Source organism: Notamacropus eugenii, chromosome 2 (genome assembly GCF_028372415.1).
Source record: "Notamacropus eugenii isolate mMacEug1 chromosome 2, mMacEug1.pri_v2, whole genome shotgun sequence".
Taxonomy (NCBI): domain Eukaryota; kingdom Metazoa; phylum Chordata; class Mammalia; order Diprotodontia; family Macropodidae; genus Notamacropus; species Notamacropus eugenii.
Window position 1 is genome coordinate 522179318 of NC_092873.1, and position 21111 is coordinate 522200428.

Consider the following 21111-nt stretch of genomic DNA (forward strand, 5'->3'; position numbering starts at 1 on the left):
GGGGATTGTGCAGCTACTTCCTTTCAATGAGGGAGCCCCAAGAGGGTGAAGGGGCTTAATCTCTCAAAGAAGCAAGACATCCCCCAGGGGGGCAAGCTAGAGAGAAGAATGGGGTGACTAGCCACCTTGGACACAAGAACTGGTCTCTCAACCTCCCTGGGCAAAAAAGGAGTGAACCCCCTCAGCCCTCCTGTGTACCCCTACAAAGGCTAGGAGGCTGGAAGAAAAGGCTGACAATAAAGGAAGAGGTTCTGATGATAAACAACAGTCATCAGCCTCCATAATGCATTTTTCTTTTATTGCAGACCAGGGATTCAGGGGTTCTGGATCCATTTGACAGACTGGGTAAGAACCCAGAACCATATTTTTAAAATACTCTAAATAAAACACACAGGATTACAAATACATTGAAATACAGTTATAAAAATGTTTGAAAAACAAATTCATGGCCCACAGGCTGAGTGCCTGTCGGTGGTTGGAGAGTTTGGGGAAGGGACAGTCACCATCATTTCGTGCTCGTTATCTCCAGCCAATGATAAGACCAAGTTCTTGATTGACTTTGATACAAAGAAAGAACAAGAGACTGAACTCGGGGCTCCTGGGCATGTGCTGCTTCAGCGATGGGATCCACGCTGAAGCATCAACCCGGGATTTCTAGTCTCACTTATTGACAGAGCCATAAATCATGACCCAAGTTGAGTGAATTAGTGTCGCTAGGACAGCATTTACGTAGTATCAGCTTACCATCTCTGGCAGTGCCGGCAGGCAGGGGAGCCGCTGAGATTGGAAATGAGGATGGGGAGTCAGATGAGAAGGGCAGCGTCCCCATGAGCTCTGCCTCCCATGGCCTGAGTACGGTGCTCTTGGAGCTGGAGGGTGTCGGGATGGAGCAAGGTCTGTCTGCTTTGTCAGGATGCCCCTTTCCCTGCTCACTTATTCATTACCTTCTTGTGGCTTTTTGTGGTTATTGCTGCTACTTTATTTAAAATAGTTGTTTTTCTTGGTGTCCAAAACCTTGAGTATGAGACAATCAAAGGTCACCAGCCTGAGTTATGGGAATAGACAGGATTACAGACTGAATCAGAAGGCACAGATGATAAAGTCACATATTTTGTGTTGGAAGGGACCTCAGAGATGATCAGATCATCTCCTCAGATCATAGATTTCAAGGTAACCTTTCACCTTCAGACCTTAGAGATCCTTAGAAGATATCCTCAGATCATTGATTTACAGCTGAAAGGACTCATCATCTAAGCCAACCCTTTGGCATCTAGCTTGTGGCAATGGGTTTGAAAGTTGGGAAGACCTGAGTTCAGATCCAGCCTCAGACACTCACTATCTGGGTGACCCTGGGCAAGTTACTGAACCTCTGTTTGCCTCGTTTTCCTCAACTGTAAAATGGGGGTGATAATAGCACCTGCCTCTAAGGGTTGTTGAGATAACATTTGTGAATATTTAGTATAGTTCCTGGTACATAGTAGGTGCTTTGTAAACACTTATTCCCTTCCCCCATCTCCTCTCTTAGAGAGTCATGGGTTTATAGATTTTAAGCTGGAAACAACCTTAACTTCCCAATGCATCTGCCATCTTGGACCCCTTTGCTTCCTCTCCACCTTGCTTCTGACATAAATTTCCAGAGCTTTCTTTTTGTATTCTGTGTATTCCAAGCAAGGAGACAAGAGAATCCAGCCTTTTTGGGATAACTGCTCATTCATTGCAAAATGGCTTATTGGGAGGTGGAGGTGGAGGTGGGGATGGCTGAAATAATTGTTTTATTTTTCTCTGCCTTATCTCTTGTCTCCTATCATCACTGGCATATTCCATACAAGTTCAACTTCCCTTCCTGGAACCTGGATCCTGGCCAACTTTGCTTATTAAAAAGTCACTCTTCATATTCCCAATAAACACAGCTGTTGCGTGGTGTTTGAAAGCATTTCCCATCAGCCAGCATGGAGGCTCAGCCAATTAGTGCGATAATATGGTCAATTTTGAAAATAGGTACCTTCGGGGGGATGCCAGGGTAGAGATCGCTCTGAGAGGAGTGGTCCACCCACTGCATTTCGTGCTATCAGAAATTCGAGCCCCGTGGGGTCTTTGTCAGGCAAGTGAATTGCAGCATAGTGTTCAGATGTTTGTGATTTTATAAAATAATTCATCGTATTCCCCTCCAGTCATCATCTTCTCTAAAAGGGAAACACATGCCCCCAAAATGGCATGATAGAGTAGAAAGCAGATATAGCTCCACAAGGAGAGGATTCAAATCAGGTTGAAATCTCACCTTGGAACCTAGGTGATCATGGAGTATCTCCTGAGAGGCACAATGGACTATTTCATTTTGGAAACCTCTGTGACCTGTAACAGGCAAGTTACATAGGACTCAGTTTCCTTATTTGTAAAATAAGGGATTTGCAGAGATGACCCACTGAGGTCTCTGCCTGGTTTATTGTCCTAACCTAGTTTTCTCCCACGTATTGGTTTGTTGTTGTTTTTTTTAATTTTAAGTAAAATCTGTTCTCCATCTCCCATTTCTGTGTCTCTGCTTAGGCTGAAACTTTCATGCCTGGAACACATTCCCTCCTTACCTTCACACCTGCAAATCCTTAGCTTTTTTGAAAGCTCAGCCTTACAGGAGACTGCTTCCCCAGTCATCTTATGTCTCCTCCCTGAAATCACCTTGTGCATATGTGGTACAGGTGATATTTCCCCCAAGAGAATGTAAGCTCCTTGAGGCCAGGGATAATTTCATTCATCTTTGTATTCCCCAGACCTAACACAGAGCCTGACACAAAGTAGGAGCTTAATGATGACCGCTTATTTATTTATTTTTAAAAATATATAATTTAGAATTAGAAGCATTGTAGCTTAGCTGATAAAGAAGATTTGTCTTAAGGAAGCTCAAGATTCTCAAAGGGGAAAAGGGAGGGCATTCTAGGCATGGGGGGCAGCTTGTACAAAGGCGTAGAGACTAGAGATGGGATGTCAGATTTAGGAAAGAACAAACAAAAAGTTCAGTTTGATATGAATGTTTATGTGATGGGGAATTATATGCAATAAGACCAAGAAAAGACTAAGGCTACATTGTGAAGAGTTTTAAATACAAAAGTGAGATATTGGCATTTTATTCCAGACGTTGCTGAAGGCGAGGAGCCCCCACTGGAGGGAGCACGGTATTGTGTTTATAGTAGGTACTGAATAAATGTTTATGGAATGGAGTTGTGACAGGACAAAGAAGAGATAAGAAATTCCATCATGTTTCACAAAATGAAGAATTGGGGTCCATGTTTTGTATTGGCAAAGGGAAGGATCATAAGGTCAGGTTTAGAACTACAAGGAACCTTGAAAGCCACGTTGAATCCAATCTTGGGGTATGCTGAAGCAACTCAAACAAGCCTGCAAGAGCCACTTGTTAAATTTGCAGTGAGAACTTTTACACTTTGGAAATTGACAAACCCCCCAAATTAAGTCTTAGCTTATTACTGTGTTGACCGTCTAGACTTAAGATGGGGAAAATGTTAACGATGCAGATTAAACAAAAGTGTGTCATATGTGCATGTCTTTCTGGAGAGCTGGTTATTAAATATTTACCAGTACACCATCAGTCCAATCCCCTCCTTTTGCAAATTCTGGAGTATGGAAGGGAAGCCCCTGCCCAGGGTCACATAGCTAAGGAGGGTCTGACATGGAATTTGAAACCCCACCTTCCTGATTCCAAGTCCAGCACTCTCCATGATCCCTATCATGAGATACAGCAATGTTCCAGATGCTCCTGGCAAAGGTCTACGGGCCCATACCAGAAGGTAACAGCTGAAGTGAAGAAAATTCAAGTCCCATCCAGTGAGTGTGAATCCCCAGCAGCTCAGTGAAGAGGGAGAAGGCAGTAAGAGCCATGTCAGAGTGACCCAGATGAGTATACTCCATTTGTGGAAGAGGAAAAATGTAGGAGAGTTATGAGAACGCATAGGAAAGGAGCTTGGGAAATGGGCTGGCAACTATAAAGATGATAAGAAGCAGATTTGTGCTCTCTCTGTCTCCCTTTCTCCCTCTCTCTCTCTCTGTCTCTGTCTGTCTGTCTGTCTCTCTCTGTCCCTCTTGTCTTTTTAGGTTTTCATTTCAAGGATATAAATTCATTAGTGGGGATTCTCCCTCCACCAATGTGGATTGCAACGTATGAATGGATGGAAAAGCATTTATTTCTTAAGCTCCTATAGGAGCCAAACACTGTACTAAATGCTGGTGGTGCAGATTCAAAAGTGAGATAGACCCTGTCCTCAAGAAACTTCCATTCAAATGGTTAGCGAGAGAAGGGAGTTTGATTTGGAGAGGTAGAGGAATGATGATTTTTAATAGAAGGAAGAGAAAAAGGAAGTAGAAGGAAGGATGATGATGGTGATGACGACAATGACAATAATTGCCAAAATGGCACTAAGGGGTTTGCAAAGTGCTTTATCTCATTGGATCCTGACAGTAACTCTGGGAAGTAGGTGCTACTATTATTCCCATTTTACAGACAAGGAAACAAGCTGAGAGATTTAGTTGTCTTGCCCAGAGTCACACATCTAGGAAATTTCTAAAGCAGAATTTGACACTGAGGTCCTCCTGAATCCAGGTCTAGCACAGCACTCTAACCGTTATGCCACCCAACCACCTAGATAGTTCAGACAGATGATCTCCGAGAATTCTTGTGTTCAGAAAGGGAAAAAAAAAGTGTCTCCCTACATCTACTCCATTCATTGCACTGCCTACCCTGCTGCTTCTAAGCAGTAGGGGAAGTCCTGGATCCTGCCTCTCTGAAGGTCTTTGGGCAAAGGCTAGATAAGGCTTGTTGGAGATGGTGTAGAGAGGATCCTTGTTCAGTTATGGTTTGGTTCCAATGTCCTCTGAGATTAGAGAAATAAACCCCTGAACTCATACCTAAAAGTAACCATGTGGTCACCGAAGATGGCACCAAAACAAGCTGATCCCATAAGCTTTAAGCATCATTCATTTGTGCCGGGCAAAGGCAGTGTGGCGGTATGCCCATGGGACCAGCCTTGGGGCCAGGAAGACCTGGGTTCAAATCCTACCTTTGGCATCTGTTGGCTGTGGGATCGGGGGCAGGTCACTTCACTCTCAGTGTGCCAACAAACTCTCTTAAAGCCATAAGTTACCAACACGTTGCAGATTTACTTGATGGAGGAATAGTGTCCAACCAAGACAAAATTACTGTTCTGAAGAAACAAATAAACAGTAAAGAGCTAAGTACTGGGTTAGGTGTCAGGCTTTGATAAAGAAAATGAACCAAAAGTAGTCCTTTCCTCAAGGAGCTTACAGCCCACTGGCTTGAGCCAAGAAATTGTAGCAGTTTGTCACTTCCACTTTCCATTCATTCATTGAGTGAGTGAACGACAGGCATGGTGCTCCTCTGTTGTCTTTTGGGCAACAAGAAGCAGCCCAGCCCATTAATGGGACTTTTAAGAAGCCTGAAATGTTGCTTCTGAGACAAGCTGAAAACCCTGTCACGCAGGGAGATCCTTCCCGAGTTGCGTGTTACTGTCAGTCCCAGCTGGGCCTGGCCTCAGGCTGACGAGAGCCCCCTCATGCAGCCGCTGCTGCAGCCAATTCTGTAGGGCCTTTTAATACACCAAATTGTATTAACGTCAACATGGATGCAGATGGATGCGCTGCGATAAACTGGAAACACTTGAGAAAAGCCTTTATTGACTCTCAAGTAAATAATGCACATTTTTAAAGGGTCTAAATATGCATTTACATAATGCTCTCTAATTTTTTTATTGTGTCGACTCTGGGTGCACACCACACTAAGAGCTGTTTTCCCCAGTCGAAAATTTGGAATTGTGCTGGTCCTGATGCATTTCAGCAGTAGCGTGCCAGCTTCTGATGAGGGAGTTCTGCCTTTCTGGCCGTGTGTCCAAGGATCTCCAAGCACATTTAGGAAGACTTATTCAGGTCCCAGTGAAAGGGGCTCCTGTTTTACTGGTGAAGATGTAAGCATCAGGGGTTGAGTGGCAGGCCGGATCCTGCCGCTGAAAGCTGGCAGTCAATAAACTTGTATTAGGTCCCTGGTGTGTGCTAGGCACTGTGCTGAGTGATAGGAAAGGCTGGAGACAACGTGCATGCCTATTGTCTGGTCAGTGTATACATAGGAAGCAGATGCAGGGGAAGCCTTGAGGGGAAGGCTGGAGCAGCTAAGGGAGCCCAGCAAGACATCTTAGAGAGGGAGACACACCTGAGCAGAGTTGTGGGAAAACTGGGTATTATAAGAGGCAGAGATGAAGAGGGATAGCAGTAGAGGCATGGAGGATAGCCAGCACAAGGGTGTGGACTGCCACGTGGGAGAAACAGCACAAAAGCCCATTAGGTATGAGAGATACAAAGCAAGACTATTTCTGTCCTCAAGAACTTTACAATATGTGGGCTCCTCATAATGACCCTGTGAGGCAGAATTGGGGAAGGGGACAGACTACCATTTCATTGGTAGAGAGGAAATATCCTCTACCAGGGCAGAATCACCAAAAAACATCAATTAAGCACCTACTATATGCCAGGCACTGTGCTGAGTTCTAGGAATACAAAAGGATGCAAAAGACAGTTCCTGCCCTCGAGGAACTCCCACGCTAACGTGGGGGAGGATTTCCAAGCAATTATGTACAGACAATATATGGAAATAACTATATTTCTCCATCTTGGTGGTAAATTGGAAATAATTTCAGAGGGAAAGCCTTCTCTACCATTAAGCAAAACTAGACCCAGAAAGACACCTTGCAGAAGGTTAGATTTTCACTGAGACTTGAAGGAGACAGAGGCAAAGGAGAAAATTGGAAGCATCAGGCCCAGCCGTTGAAAATGGACATATGAACAAAAAGCCAATTTTTGTACCTCTCCCTTCCCATTGGAGCAAAACATCCAATATGCATCATCAACCAAAACAGCTTCCCCCTTCGGCCATGTCATGACACAAACATCTCATTCTGTCGTCCGAGTCCTTCACCTCTCTGGCTCATGGTTCAGCATCTGTCTTGAGGAATCTTAGTCAATGTGCTGACTAGAGGGCTTGATTCTTTCTGAGTTATTTGTCTCATACGAGTCTTTCTCCCAGTTCCACTCTCTCTTCCTTGGGACATTCTTGAGCAACATCTCCCTTGAGTGTCATCCTGGAGGTCTGGCTGCTGCCTCAGGGGATGCTGCGGTCCCTTTCTACAAGTTCAATGAGTTAAATTCAGAGCGGGGAATGTAAACCCTCCCCAGTGCCTAGCACAGTGTCTGGAATATATTCAATGTCCATTGAATAGAATGAGAAGAATACTGGCCAGCTGTCACTTGGGGAAAGGCTTGGCAACGTACAGGAACTGGTTCATTTTTATCTCTATCTTCAGCTTCCAGCATAGTGCTGAGAGAGAGTAACAAGTGCTTTAAAAATAATTGTTCATAGAATCATAGATTTATTGAGAGCTGGAAGACAACTTCAAGACCATTGAGTCCAAGTCTCTTATTTTACAGGTGAGGAAGCTGAAGCATAGAGAACTTAAGTGACTAGCCCAGGGTCACACAGCTCGTTGGTTTCCAAGGTGGATTTGAACCTAAGTTTGTACATAATTGCTTGGCAATCCTCCCCCACATTAGACTGGGAGTTCCTCTATTTCAGTGCCCAGTTGATTGGTTGGTTGGTTGAAAAGAACATGGAATAGTAAAAAGAACATTGGTCTCAGAACCAGAAAGTTTGTGTCCTCACTCTGATACTGACTTGCAAGTCACATGAGGTCTTCAAGGAATTTCATCATCAGCAAATTAGTGAAAAAGTTCAGCAATGCTCAGATAACCTACCTAAAAGGGGTTGGGAGAAAGGTTTTCTTGGCCATAAAGTCTAAAATTGTAAAGATAAGTGACTGTCCTGGAGGACTGAAGGCTATGTGCTTGAACGAAGTATCTGGTAAGCTCTTGCTGTATACAGAGCACTGGCGGAGACCCAGAGTTAACAATGGCAGCGTTGGCCTGTGCCCTCATGGAGGGTGCTCTCCTGAGATTGACCTGAACCCTTTCAGCCCTTCCCCTGTACAGCTTTGGATTTGTAGTGAGTTTTATCAATACTCCTTCTAAGCCAAGGGCAAAAGTTATTACGTACTTTGGATAGACTTCTTTAAAAAAAAATAACTAATTTAATCTCCTTCTTGTGCAAATGAAATTCAGCAGGGTTTGTATATAAGGGATTTCTCGCCGTCTGCCTCTTCTCAGTTTGCATGGGCACCGAGCCAGCATTTCAGCAGGGGTCACTCCTTCCCTCGGCACATGGGTTCCCACCCTCTAACGTGGAGCATTTCAGAGTTTAACTTTAGAACTGTAAGGAGGACAGTATTGAGTGCAAAGAGAGTGTATCTCCCCCATCCCATCCCTTCCTCTTCCTCTCCCTTCCCATCTCCCCTGCCCCCCACTAATGGCTCAGCTTTAATACATGATCATGTGCTACATCCTTCCCAAAAAGTTCATTCTGAATTAGTCCCTCGAAATTTCACTGAAAGAGGGGCAAGAGCTCTAAGAATGAATGATCGTCCATGGGTCGTTCAGAATGAAAGGGGATCCATATGTGAAAACTGGAATTTGTCATCTGTAATGTCAGTTAAATCAAACCTAATCTACTAGATACATTTTTTATTGCTTGCTTCATTAAAAAAGCTCTTAAGGTAATGAATAATCTTCCGTTTCACCCAGGATTATTAATGCCTTTATAACTCATGTCCACTGAAAATACAAAGGCAGCTTGAAATGCTCACTTAATCCAGATTCCACGTTGTCTTAAAGAGCCCAGAGGAGCAAAACCCATCAGAGCTGGCTTATTTTCAGATTGGTCACACAAGGAATTCTCTGAACCCTGTGCAATGGAGAAGCGAGGTCTAAATGCCGGGGACAAGGAAAAAGTCTCCCTTGTTATAACTGTTGGTGGTTTTTTTCTCTTATTTTTCCTACAGCAAGTCCACATGCGACCCCATCAACTCTACATTTCCCGACATCTCCCATTATCCAGCAGCCTGGGCCCTACTTCTCACACCCGGCAATTCGCTACCACCCTCAGGAGACGCTGAAAGAGTTTGTCCAACTTGTCTGTCCCGATGCTGGTCAGCAGGCCGGACAGGTGGGGTTCCTCAATGTAAGGACCCTTTTTTTGGTAAATTTCTTGGGAAATGTTAATTTCATGTAAAACTAGCAGCAATGGGGGTGGGGTTGCGCTCCAAGGACATGTTGACCGACTCCAGTCAGATGTCAGATTTACTCGAGATTGTGGGAAAGTTAACTGGTCACAGCAGTATTTGTGTTAAGTCTGCAACTGTCAGGCTTGGGGAGATAAATCATGGCAAGGATGAATTCCCTAACCTTCCAAGGTCTGGGGGCCTGTGAGTCAACCTCGCGCGTTCTAACCTTGGTTCCTGTAAGGGTTAACAAAATAGAAAAATGCAAATCATTTATTCAAAATTATATGGGGGAGTGATTGGAAGGGGTGGGGAGAAGCCAGGGGGACAGATGTTTTGAATCAAGTGAGTTGATTTGGGGGAAAAATATGGCTTTATAGAACTTTAGATCAAGTTGACCACTGCATGAACTCCAGATGCCAAAAGCAAAGTTTATTACAGTTTGTTATTTCTGTAAGCAGTTATCCTTCTCACTTATCTCAGTATAAAGTTGAACGGGATTTGATAGCTCCGAATGAGTGTTTTCATTCTCTCCCCTCCTCAAATAAACTGAATAATCACGTGATTGAAATAACATTCTGCTTCAATCCAGAAATGATAAGGTGACGATAAGTGGAATTCTAAACGGAGGTCTCAGGGCTTTGGGGAGGGGGAAAAAGGGATCATTGCTGCATCACCAGACAAAAACCAGGATGATGGAAGCAAGAGTTGGGGTCTCCTCCTTATAGGATAATGTCCAGATTGCTCACATACCCACAGATTAATCCTAACTCTCACCACCCAGTTAAGGATATGTCTGTAATAAGTCACTCTGTCCTCACCACTGGCTTTTTCTCTCCCTCCCGCCCCTCTACCCCCTGCAGAAATACCTGATTCTGCACATCTGAGCCAGGACTGACAGCTTTGACTAATGTCTAGCGATATGTTAGCAGATACATTTCTGTCTAGACAACAAATCAATAGAATGTCTTTTTTTTCTTTTGCTTGTGTATTCATGTGCCTTGTTTCTCCTAAAGCATCCACTTATGGACTTTTAGCCCTCTCTGAAATAGCACTTGCTATCCGGGCTTGCTGGGAGAGCAATTCAAGGCTCTGTTTGTCAGACTCCACGGTCTTTCAGAAACAACTAAATACCTAAATGAATCAGGGTGAGGACGGAGGGGGAGAGAAAGCAAGTGGAGGGAGAATGCCTCTGCCGAATGACTGAAGCTTAAAAAATGAAGCCCTGGGATGATGGGATTTTCTCCAGTCCCGTTGTGATCCGATGCTGTAGCTTCAAGACAGGGCACTCTCTATCCTCAGTGGAATACTGGCCTTTTGATACCTAGGCAAGCAACAAGGCTGTGTTGGGACCCTCCTCTGGTCCGCAGAGCCATGCTGACAAGTAAATGATCCTTCTTCTTTATGTCTTTCTTTCTTTTCCTCCTTTCTTTTTCCTTTTTTCTTCCTCCTTCTTATTTCTTTCCTCCTGATCTTTTCCTGTTCTTCCTTATTTCCTTTCTTTCCTTCTTTCTTTTTCCTTTTCTCCTTTCTTTATCCCTTCCTTTTTGCTTTTTTCTTCCTCTTCTTTTTTCTCTCTGTCTCTTTCCTTTTCTTCTCTCTTTCCTTTTTCCTTGACCTCTTTCCTTCTTTCTTCCTTCCTTTCTATTTTTCAGCAGCTTTGACATTATCTCCCATACTTCTCAAATTCCTGGTTTTCCACAGCTGTAAAAATTTTCTCAGTCTCAGCTGGCTTCTTTAAAGGGGATCATTTCAAAAAGCTTTTAACAAATGCCTCTTTTTGATGCTGTGCAAGGTATTTTTCAAAGAGCTGTGTGCTTTATTCAGCCCTCCCAGCATCATCCCACCAAAGAAGTGGGACTTTGTGGTGTGTTCTACCTTACAGAATCTGCATCTAGAATTCAGGGTGAACTTCCATCTTGAGCAGAAATTGGATGACAACTGGATCTGAAAGTTTCTACTTCTGGTGCTAGAGACCATAGGAGGAAAGGATTTTTCAAATGGTTACTGTATTGGTTAAATGGAATGGAATGTTGGATTTCTAAGTGAAAGTCAAACATGTTCTTCTCCTGCAGTTCCAGGGTCCTCTATAGTTAGCCATGAGAGGATACAGTCACTAAGCAGGCACTTGGCAGAGCTTAGCTCATCAGAAGTATTTTCATGATAGCAATGACAATCGCTTATTCAGAGTAGCTGTATCCCCAGCCAAAGTGCCCACATGAAAAATGCAGACTGATGCCCCAAATGTCATTTTATGTAAACTGATACAAAGAGAAGGTTCTAGAACACATTTTATCTGCACTAAGAGTAGACTTTTGTTAGGTACCTTTAAGTCCAAACCAGAGTAATCCTCCATGTGTATATGGTCTTCTGGAAGGCTTCAGCTGCTCCCTAAGCATAGAACACTTAATAATTTAGTGATGATTCTCTAGTGATCAGGAGCTGTGGGTGACTGACATCTGCCTTTTTTACCCTCACAGCCCAATGGTAGCAGCCAAGGCAAGGTGCACAATCCGTTCCTTCCCACCCCAATGTTGCCACCGCCACCTCCGCCACCAATGGCCAGGCCTGTGCCTCTGCCCGTGCCAGACACAAAGCCTCCGACCACATCGACAGAAGGAGGTGCCACCTCGCCCACCTCACCGAGTAAGTATGGCTTAGGCCAGCCTCCCCCACCCCCCACCCCCACCTCCCCTATGACCAGTCCGTCATCTCTGTCAAACCCCAAAAGCTGGCTCTTCCCGGCTGGTATACCACAGCAGATGGGGGTGGTCATGGACCCAAGGCTCTACCAAGAAGTAGCTTAGCTTAGACGATGGATCTATTGCTCCTAGCCCCAGTGACCTTTCAGATAGCCTAGTCATGCCCAGGACTCTGAGTGGCTAGCTGATCAGGTATTTTTGTATAACCACATAAACCTGAATTTGTACTTGAAAGGGAAAGGTGAACAAATGAGCTGTAGTGTTGAGAAGTAATGGTGGAGACGGCTAAGTACAGTTCTTCAGCATCAGTAGGACCTGTCCAAGACATATTCAGTTGTCCATGTTGTGGTTGCAGTGTAGAGACAGTTAGCTCCTACTTTCTGAGAATTCACACTCCTAGACAGACACCCAGATATGGATGCCTGGGTACGGAGCAGCACAGACACAGTGAATATCAAAATTAAACCAACACATGAGGGCCGAGAGTATTGTATTTAAAGGATGATGGAAGAGGAGGAAATCCTTTACTAGGCAAGGCTCAGAGAGAGAAACAGAAGCAATTTCCTATCTAGATTTGGGGCAGGAGGGGAGGGAAAAGGAAAAGAGAGGAGTCACCTGCTTGTCTCTGACCGATGTGGGCTACTTTAGGAATGATGGGGGAGTGAAGGAAGTGGTGCCTTTTTGAAAAGAGTCAGGAGGTAGAGATGAATAAGGAAAGGCAAATCTAACTGGATATGTCAGAGGTCCCCAAAAGGATAACTAGTGCAGGTGAAGGAAGGAAGATCCCTTATCCTCTCTGAGACCACTCTGGCCATTTTGGTGAGAATGATAGGAAGAAGACAAATGAGGGGGGAAAAAAGAAGCTCCTCGAATGGGAAAGCATTTAGACCTAGGGAGGGTGTGTATATTTCATGGTGAAATTTTTCATGTGCTCACCACCTGGGTCATCTTGGGCACATCTCTTTATCTCTCTCTGTAGGTCAGTTTGTGAAATAAGGAGGTTGAACTCCACCTCTGTTGGACAGTACTTGGACAGTAGACCCCATTTGTCACTGGGATTGTACTTATTTACCTTTTCAACCTGGGAGAATCTGCCCAGGCTGGTCCTCTTCTGGTATAGCCTATAGGATAGAGCCTCCATGAAAAGAGAAAATTCTTACCATTGAGACCTCTCCACAAGTGACATGGCAGGGAGTCACTCCCTGCTGGAGTTCTTTAGTCAGAAGTTGGAATATCATTTGTCAGGAATATTGAGACAGAGCCCTGTTGACATTAGGATTGGACTCTGGCTCTTGAGGTCCCTTCTAACTAAGAGTTCCTTTGATACTTTGAGCTCAGAGTCCCCTCCACACCCTGATGAGACAGGACTTTGTGTAAAGATGGAGTAGAAATAACCCTGGAGTCACTAGCTCTGAGTTCAACTCTCACCTCTAAAACCTGCAAATTCTGTGACCTTGGGCAAGTCTCTTGATTTCTCTTGGGTTCACTTTGTTCAGATGTGAAATGAGGGCACTGAACTCATGGATCTCAAAGATCCCTTCCAATTCTAAATCTGTAATCTTATGAAGAAAGCCCTCGACTGAGAATGATCACTAAGTCCTCATCTACCAGTGATAAACCAGCCTTTGCATTTGGTTCAGAAAAAAAGCTAAAGAATAAAAGTGAATGCTTTCCTGTCTCTTCCAATTACCTTGAACCTGACGCCCAAGATATTTTGTCTTGAGATCTTTGTGCTCTAGGGCCATGTCAGAAGGAAGAACTGTGGGTGCAGAGGGAGAGGCTGTCTGAATATCGATGGTCATTGAGCCTAAAAAAGTGAGCGGCTTTGACCACAGCCTTGCCGTGTGCAGTGAGATCAAGGCCCAAGACCAGAGCTCTGAGGGCTACTGCTTCCAAAGAGTCCTGGTTTGGTGTGTCTTGGCTGAAACTTAGAGCCTTAGAGAAAAATACCTTCCTCATCATGGACAGGAGGAGAGAGAGCAGAGTGCCATCAGATCATCTACAGTAAGACCTGTGATAGATGCCAAGCATCATGCTAAGCACTAAGGGATCAAAGAGAAAGGCTAAACAGCCCCTGCTCATGGCACTTACATCCTAGGAGAAGGTGGCAGCCCATACAGGAGGAGTCATCAGCATGGTAGAAGGCAATGCCAAGGGCCCTTTGGGCTCCCATAGAGACAAGAGGCCTCTTTGCATTGGTGGAGTCCAGCCCAGGGCCATCCTATGTCCATAAACTCAAAAGACAGAAACTCAGACAAGAGAAAAGTCAGAGAACCTAGGACTGAAGTGAAAGCTCAGAGTCAAATAGCCTAACACTCTCATTTTCACAAATGAAGAAACCAAGGCCCAGAGAGGGTACTGGTATAGCTAGTGTTGTACTTAAGGTCAAGAAAACCTGAATTCAACTCCTTCTGGACTCTTCCTTGCCTTGTGATCCTGGGCAAGTCACTTAATCTCAATCTACCTCTGTTTCCTTATCTGTAAAATGGGGATAAAAATAGCACCTACTTCCCAGGGTTATCGTGAGAATCAAATGAGATAATTTCTATAAAACACTTTTGAGACCTTATTTATAAATGCTAGCAGTAATTATTTTACCTGCCCCAAATCTCTATCAATAGTAAGTGACAGAGCTGGGATTTGAACTCAGGTTTCCTGTCTCTGAATCCGGCTCTTTTCCCATTGTCCCACACTACTCCCCAAAACAGTGTAAACAACCACAAATAGCATGTGGTATTCCCATGCTCTGGCTCTGGTGTAAGGTTGGGGTCTTAGGGTCAGGATTAGGAGATGGTCATGTTCTCCAACCAAGTAGGTCCCATCCTTATAGTGCCCCTCAGTGCTGCGGGGAAAGGAAAGGCAGGGATCAGGGACCACCCCGGGGTTTGACCCTGGATTTGGGGGCCCGAAACTCCCAGAGGAGCAGCCGAAAGTCAAAATAAAGCCAAAACAAAGTCCCGCGGATGCCATTTCCCCCCACCCCCTGTTAGGCAAGTTTAGACTGTGGTCTTTGCCACAAGAACGTCCTGTCTGTCATCTCCACAGTTTCTACTTCATTAATAAGACAACGACATCCTGTGAGAGTCATCATTTATTGCCCCAATCCTATATCACTCTCAAACTCCAAACCCACTCGTCTCCTTTGAGATGTTGGCTGCCGCCCCCTCCCCGGCTGTCACTTGGCAAGAGTACTAGAAGAACGAATCCCTTCCTTTGGGGAGATGCTTCTCTCTCTTCTCCATCAAGTCAGGGGTTCGAAGAGACCTGAGAGCGATGTAGCCCCACCTCCTCCTCCCTCCTCTGACATCCTTGGTGGGCCATTGTCCAGCTTCTGCCTGAAGCCCCCTAAGCACTTGCTATGCTTTCCTCTTGAGCCACTGCTTCCTTGTTGTAGAGAGAACTTCACAGCAGCTGGGAGAGATTGATTGGACCTTGGCTAGCAGGGGCAGCCTGGCCAGGTCATCTAACGCCTCCACATGCCAACGTAAACTCACTGAAGGCAGGAAACATTGTCGTGTTTATGTTTCTATCCCAGAGGCCAGGGCAGTGCCTAACACATTTATTTTGTGAAAGGAAATTCTCAATTAGAAAACTCAGTCTACCAGTACAAGTTGATACTTACTTGGCAAATTCTAGTGTCAAAAAAAATGCTAGGGGTCCACTGAGACGTGATGTGACTTACCCCGTATTCCAGGATGTCTCAGAGGGGAGCTGGTCTTGGAACCAAGAAACCCAATTTCAAATTTCATCTCAGATACTATCTGGAAGTCACTAGGCAAATCCCATCACCTCTCTGGGTTTTATCATCTATAAAATGATGGGATTGAGCCCACTGACATCCAGGTTCCCTTCCAGCTCTGAACCAAAGGTTCTAGGCTACAATACCTTGCTTCCTTTTGCCTCACAAATACATAGGATGCTGTTAGAAAAATGCTTTTTCACTTGAACCTGTAAGACAGAGAATAATATCTCTGCCTTGTGGGATTTTTTTTCCAAAGAAAATACTCTATAAATTCAAAAGTGCTAGTTATAAAAACATGTTCGTTTCATGACTTCACAAGGCCTCCTACATTGTTTAGCTCTAATTATTAAAAAGTTATTTCTAACACAACAAAAATCTTCCCTGAGACTTCCATCTCCGGGTTGGTTTTAATTCGTTATCTGGGGTAGCTCTAGGCCAAAGGAACCGCCTCATATAATTGAAGGTAATTGTCCCACCTTAGTCCAACCTTAAATATTCTCAGCGGTTCTTTCCTTCCTTCCATAGTTCATAATTTTCTGTCCCTTTGCCATTGTAGTGGCCAGCTTCTCAGCATTGTCTATCTTATCAATGACCCCCACAGAACGTGCAACTGAACACAGTCCTCCATGTTTATCATCAGTATTATTGCTGGCATTTATATAGCCCAAGTCGGTGTTGTTTGTGTAAGTTATAGACCCCTTGAGCATTCTGGGGAAGCCTATGGACCCCATCTCAGAAGCATCTTTTTAAATGCATAAAATCAAATACACGGGATTAAAAAGGACACCAATTATATTGAAATACAATTGTCAGAATGTGTGTATGTACACACACACACACACAGAGTCAGTGGACCCCCTGATCCAGCCAAGCCTAGAATTAGAAAAGAATGCCCTCCACATCATTCCCCAGAATTGCTCTTCTAGCCTCTGACTCGGGAGAACCAATGAGGGGGCAAGCCCTCTATCTGCCAAGGAAACTCTTTCCACTTTTTGTTGTTCATAAGTTTTTCAGTTGTGTCTGACTCTTCATGACCCCATTTTTGGGATTTTCCTGGCAGAGATACTGGAGTGATTTGTCATTTCCTTCTCCAGCTCATTTTACAGATGAGGAGACTGAGGCAAATAGGATTCAATTACTTGCTCAGGGTCATACAGCTAGTAAGTGTCTGAGACCAAATTTGAACTCAGGAAGACTCATCTGACTGACTTCAGGGCCAACACTCTATCCACTGCCCCTCTTGGCTGGCCCCCTTTCCACTCTGGTACACCTCTGCTTGTTAAGAAACCTTTCCTTACATTCTGCTGAAATAAGCAGGTTTCAGCACACACATGGACCTTTGTGTAATGAAAAGATTTAGAATGAGGAGACCTGGGTTCCAGTTTCACTCTTGCATCGACCTGCTGACTATACACCCCTGATAAATCTTTGGGTCTACTCCCAGTACACCTGACCTCAGACAAGTCATTTCCACTCTTTGGGTCTCAGTTTCCTCATCTGTAAAATGGGGGCATTATTTTTAGGAGGTTTTGCCAATCCCTGATGGAGCTCCCTGTTAGCTTGCACAGCCAATGAGCTTTCGGGGGCCAGCATCTGCCAGTTAGGCTAACAATCTCACCATTCTGATGCTCCGTTTCCTCATCCCTAACGTGTGGCTGATAACATTTGACTCCCTTTCTCATGAGGTTGTTATTATACCTAGAATTCATATAGCATCTTAAGCTTTGGAAAGCACCTTACAGATACTATCTTATTTGATCCTTGTGATAACCCTGATATGTAGAGGCTATTATTATCCCCATTTCACAGATGAGGAAACTGAGGCAGGCAGTGGTGAAGAGACTTGCTCAGAGTAACACAACAATTTAAATGTCTTAGACTGGATTTGAACTCAGGTTTTCCAAACTCCAGGTCCAGTGCTTTATCCACTGTACTTGTAAAGGAGAAGTGCAGAATTATTCTGATGATGATGGGATAGTGAGGTACAGGTCACCAAATGCATCGTATAACCCTTTGTGACCTTGGCTAAGTCATTTCTGTCCTCAAGTCTTTGTTCTCTTATCTGTTACATGGGGACACTAACAGCTCCCCTAGTCACCTCGTTGTGATAGTAAACTGAACCGAACAGACCCAAAAACATTTCTAGAAGTTTCTAAATATTCTCCACTCCAATGCCAGAAGTAATTATTATTGTCATCACATAGGGAAATACAAATGGATCTCAGCAAGCCAGAGAGTGCATTTTTTTTTAAACTAATCAGTTGCCTCTGGCACCAACAGCCAGCCTGGCAGCTGTGGCAAAAAAAAAGTGAGGAAAGGGATCTAGAGGGGAAATCTGCTTTTCACAGAGAACAAAATGCATTCCTTAAAGCAAATTTTAAAAATTCATATCCATGCCCAAAAAATATTCAAAATTATCTGAGCATTCCGTGCCCAGGCTGGGCACCACTGCCCATTATCTGGGGGGAGGTGTCTGTGCCATGGTGTTTGGTGAGCAGTCAGTGGCAGCCATGCCTCCCCAGGATGCCATGGTAACCAGAAGTGCTAACTTGCATGATAATCAGTCCTGGGGAAGTCACGTGTTTGGCCCCCACCAGCGAGCTCCCATCTTGGAGCCTTACACCTGGTCAGGAAACAAGCCCTATTGGATTGGCCAGGACAGCTAGTGAGTGGCTCCTTTCCAAGCGTTTAAGACCATGGAAACGTGTTCCTTTGGATCTCCTCTGGCACCTAAAGAATCAGAGGGAATCACTGTCAGATCACTGGACTTAGATTTTTTTTGTATTCTTATCTTTTAAAATGAAATATATTTTCCTCCCCCAAAAGAAAAAGAAATGAGCAATTTAGCCTTCAAAATCCTTTTTGAATAACGATGAATATGATTCAGGTAAAACTGGCTAGCCTTCCTTTTCTAATCAATTAAGATGTGCAGCAATGTGATTTAAAAATGCATAGAACTCGTAAGCATCATTCATGCCTTCTTTACAAATCCCTTTCATTTTTTTAAGATCTAGAATTTCTCTTCAAGCAGTATCAGGTGGGGACTAATGAGACCTATGTGTATAATGTAGAGGAGGCTGGGGTGCCCCCCCCCATCAACAAAGTGCATTTCCATGTTGAGTAATGTCATGGAAACTGCTTGATATGGCAGCCATGTGGTTCTGCCTGCCTTTGAGCTGGGATTTCATTGGCCAGCAGATGCTGAGCAAAAGGGACCCTGGGCAAAAATGATTAAAAAGTCATGGTAAGTACTTAATAAATGCAGGTCATAGTAAGTGCTTAATAAATGCAGGTCATAGTAAGTGCTTAATAAGTGCAGGTCATAGTAAGTGCTTAATAAATGCAGGTCATAGTAAGTGCTTAATGAATGCAAGTCTTAGTAAGTGTTTAATAAATGCAGGTCATAGTAGATCATATAAAGTCAGTAAGTGCTTAATAAATTCAGGTCATAGTAAGTGCTTAATAAATGCAGGTCTTAGTAAGTGCTTAATAAATTCAGATGATAGTAAGTGCTTAATGAATGCAGGTCATAGTAGATCATATAAAGTCATAGTAAGTACTTAATAAATGCAGGTCTTAGTGCTTAATAAATGCAGGTCATAGTAAGTGCTTAATAAATGTAGGCCATATAAAGTCATAATAACTGCTTAATAAATGCAGGTCTTAGTAAGTGGTTAATAAATAAAGGTCATAGTAGGTCATATAAAGTCATAGTAAGTGCTTAATAAATGCTTGTTGACCAGGGGAAGAAAGTTTTGCATCTTTCCCTTGGTCATCCAGCAAGGGTGAGAGATCCAGTTTGAATCTGCTTTCCATGTCAGAGCATAGGAAGACATGAGTTCAAATCATCACTGGATGACCCAGATAAACCTCTCTGAGTTTCAGTTTGCTCATCTTGGAGGCTGGTGTTGACTTTAAAGGTCCATTTGAGCTCTAAAATCTGAGATCTTATACCATGAATCTCTCTGGGCCTCAGTTTTCTGATCTGTAAAATGAAGGACTTGTATGTGATGTTCTCTAAGGGCCTTCCCAGCCCTATGTTTGTGAATCCATGTCCCTATATACCCATGTAAAACAGCAATTGAAATCCATTGTAAACTCATGACCTCTCTGGAGAGGTTTGGACTGAATGACCTTTCTGAGGTCACCTTCATCTCTAGACCCTGTGACTCCTGGGACCCCAGCACCCTGCTGAGAAGTCCCCAGACCCACCTGCTTTGTGTCACTATCTGAACCTTTAATGAATTTACCTGAGGTGCCATCCCCAGATGGCCTTGGTCAGACCCACAACCTAAGCTGTTGGGGCACTTAAGAAGACCTTTCTCAGGGTACTCTTTGCTCTCCCTTTTCCTGTAGGTCCTTCCTGTGAAGACCTCAGGGACCTCTGAAGATATTTTTTTTCACATTGTTTTGGCAAGAAGCTCTGTCTCTGATTTAATGGAGCAAAGAATCTATGTTGGGGGGGGGGGGGTCAGGAGAGATAAGAGAGGTGCCATCCTGGGATGGAGAAATGGCAGCAGCAGACAGAACGTGGCCCAGGCCCTGGGGTGGCCCCCGCCCCTGGGACCACTTGTTCTTACGCCATTTGTTTTGTCTTGAATTTGGTTCCTATGTTAACACCACTTCACAAACTGATGATAATAATAGGTAGCGTTCATATCCCTTTAAGTTTGCAAATCACTTTATGAATACTGGTATTTCATTTCATCCTCACAACTAACCTGGGAGGTATGTGCCGTTACCATCCCCATGCTACAGATAAAGAAACCCTGGCAGGCGAAGGTTAGGTGACTTGCCCAGGGTCACCCAGCTAGTAAGCGTCTGGGGCTCACTTTGAACCTCGGGTCTTCCTAACTCCAGGCCCAGAGCCCTGTGGCACCCTTTACCCCTCTTCTCGGTTCATACCATCATGAAGTCCCTGGTTGCCCTCTTTGCTATAAATTGATCCCTTTGGGACTTTGCTGCACTCTGATTACTCAAACCTGGGTCTTCTCTCCACTACTAGACAGGGAGCACCCTGGAAGAAGGAATGGCCTCTTTATGGTGGTATCTACCAACGGCCTGTGCAGTGGTTTTCTCATCCCTCCACAGTGCCTTAAAGCTACACCCCTGCCCTCTTTCCTACCTTGTCACCTGTGTGACCTTGGTCCAGTCATCAGCCTCTCCAGGCCCCATTTCTTCATCTGCAAAGTGATGGGGTTGGTCGAGATGATCTTGAAGATGCATTGGCAGCTCCAGGTGTGCGAGGTCAAATGAGATCATATTTGGAAAGGGTTTTAGCACAGCACCTGGCACATAGTAGGTGCTTCCTAAATGCCCACCCCCTTCCCTTCTCTTCTGTACAAATGAAGGAGCTAGTCTAAATCATCTCTGAAGTCCTTCCTGACTCCTTCCGCAACTTCTTATGATGAAGTGCAAATTCTTTGCAAGACATTGAATGGCATCCAAAAAGAAATATTTTATGAATGAGTCAAAACCTTTCCATTAG

The 21111-nt window shown here is 44.2% G+C and overlaps 1 protein-coding gene across 8 annotated transcripts in view; it reads left to right on the plus strand.

Moving 5' to 3' along the window:
- NFIA (nuclear factor I A) overlaps positions 1-21111 on the plus strand; it is a 455027-nt gene that overhangs the window by 373611 nt on the left and 60305 nt on the right. For 5 of the 8 annotated variants that reach the window (XM_072649683.1, XM_072649684.1, XM_072649685.1 and 2 more), the window contains 2 exons: positions 8961-9139; positions 11660-11825. In XM_072649683.1, the coding sequence (XP_072505784.1) occupies positions 8961-9139; positions 11660-11825 (345 nt within the window). The remainder of the gene's footprint in view (positions 1-8960; positions 9140-11659; positions 11826-21111) is intronic. The other 3 variants (XM_072649686.1, XM_072649688.1, XM_072649682.1) reach the window with 1 other exon arrangement.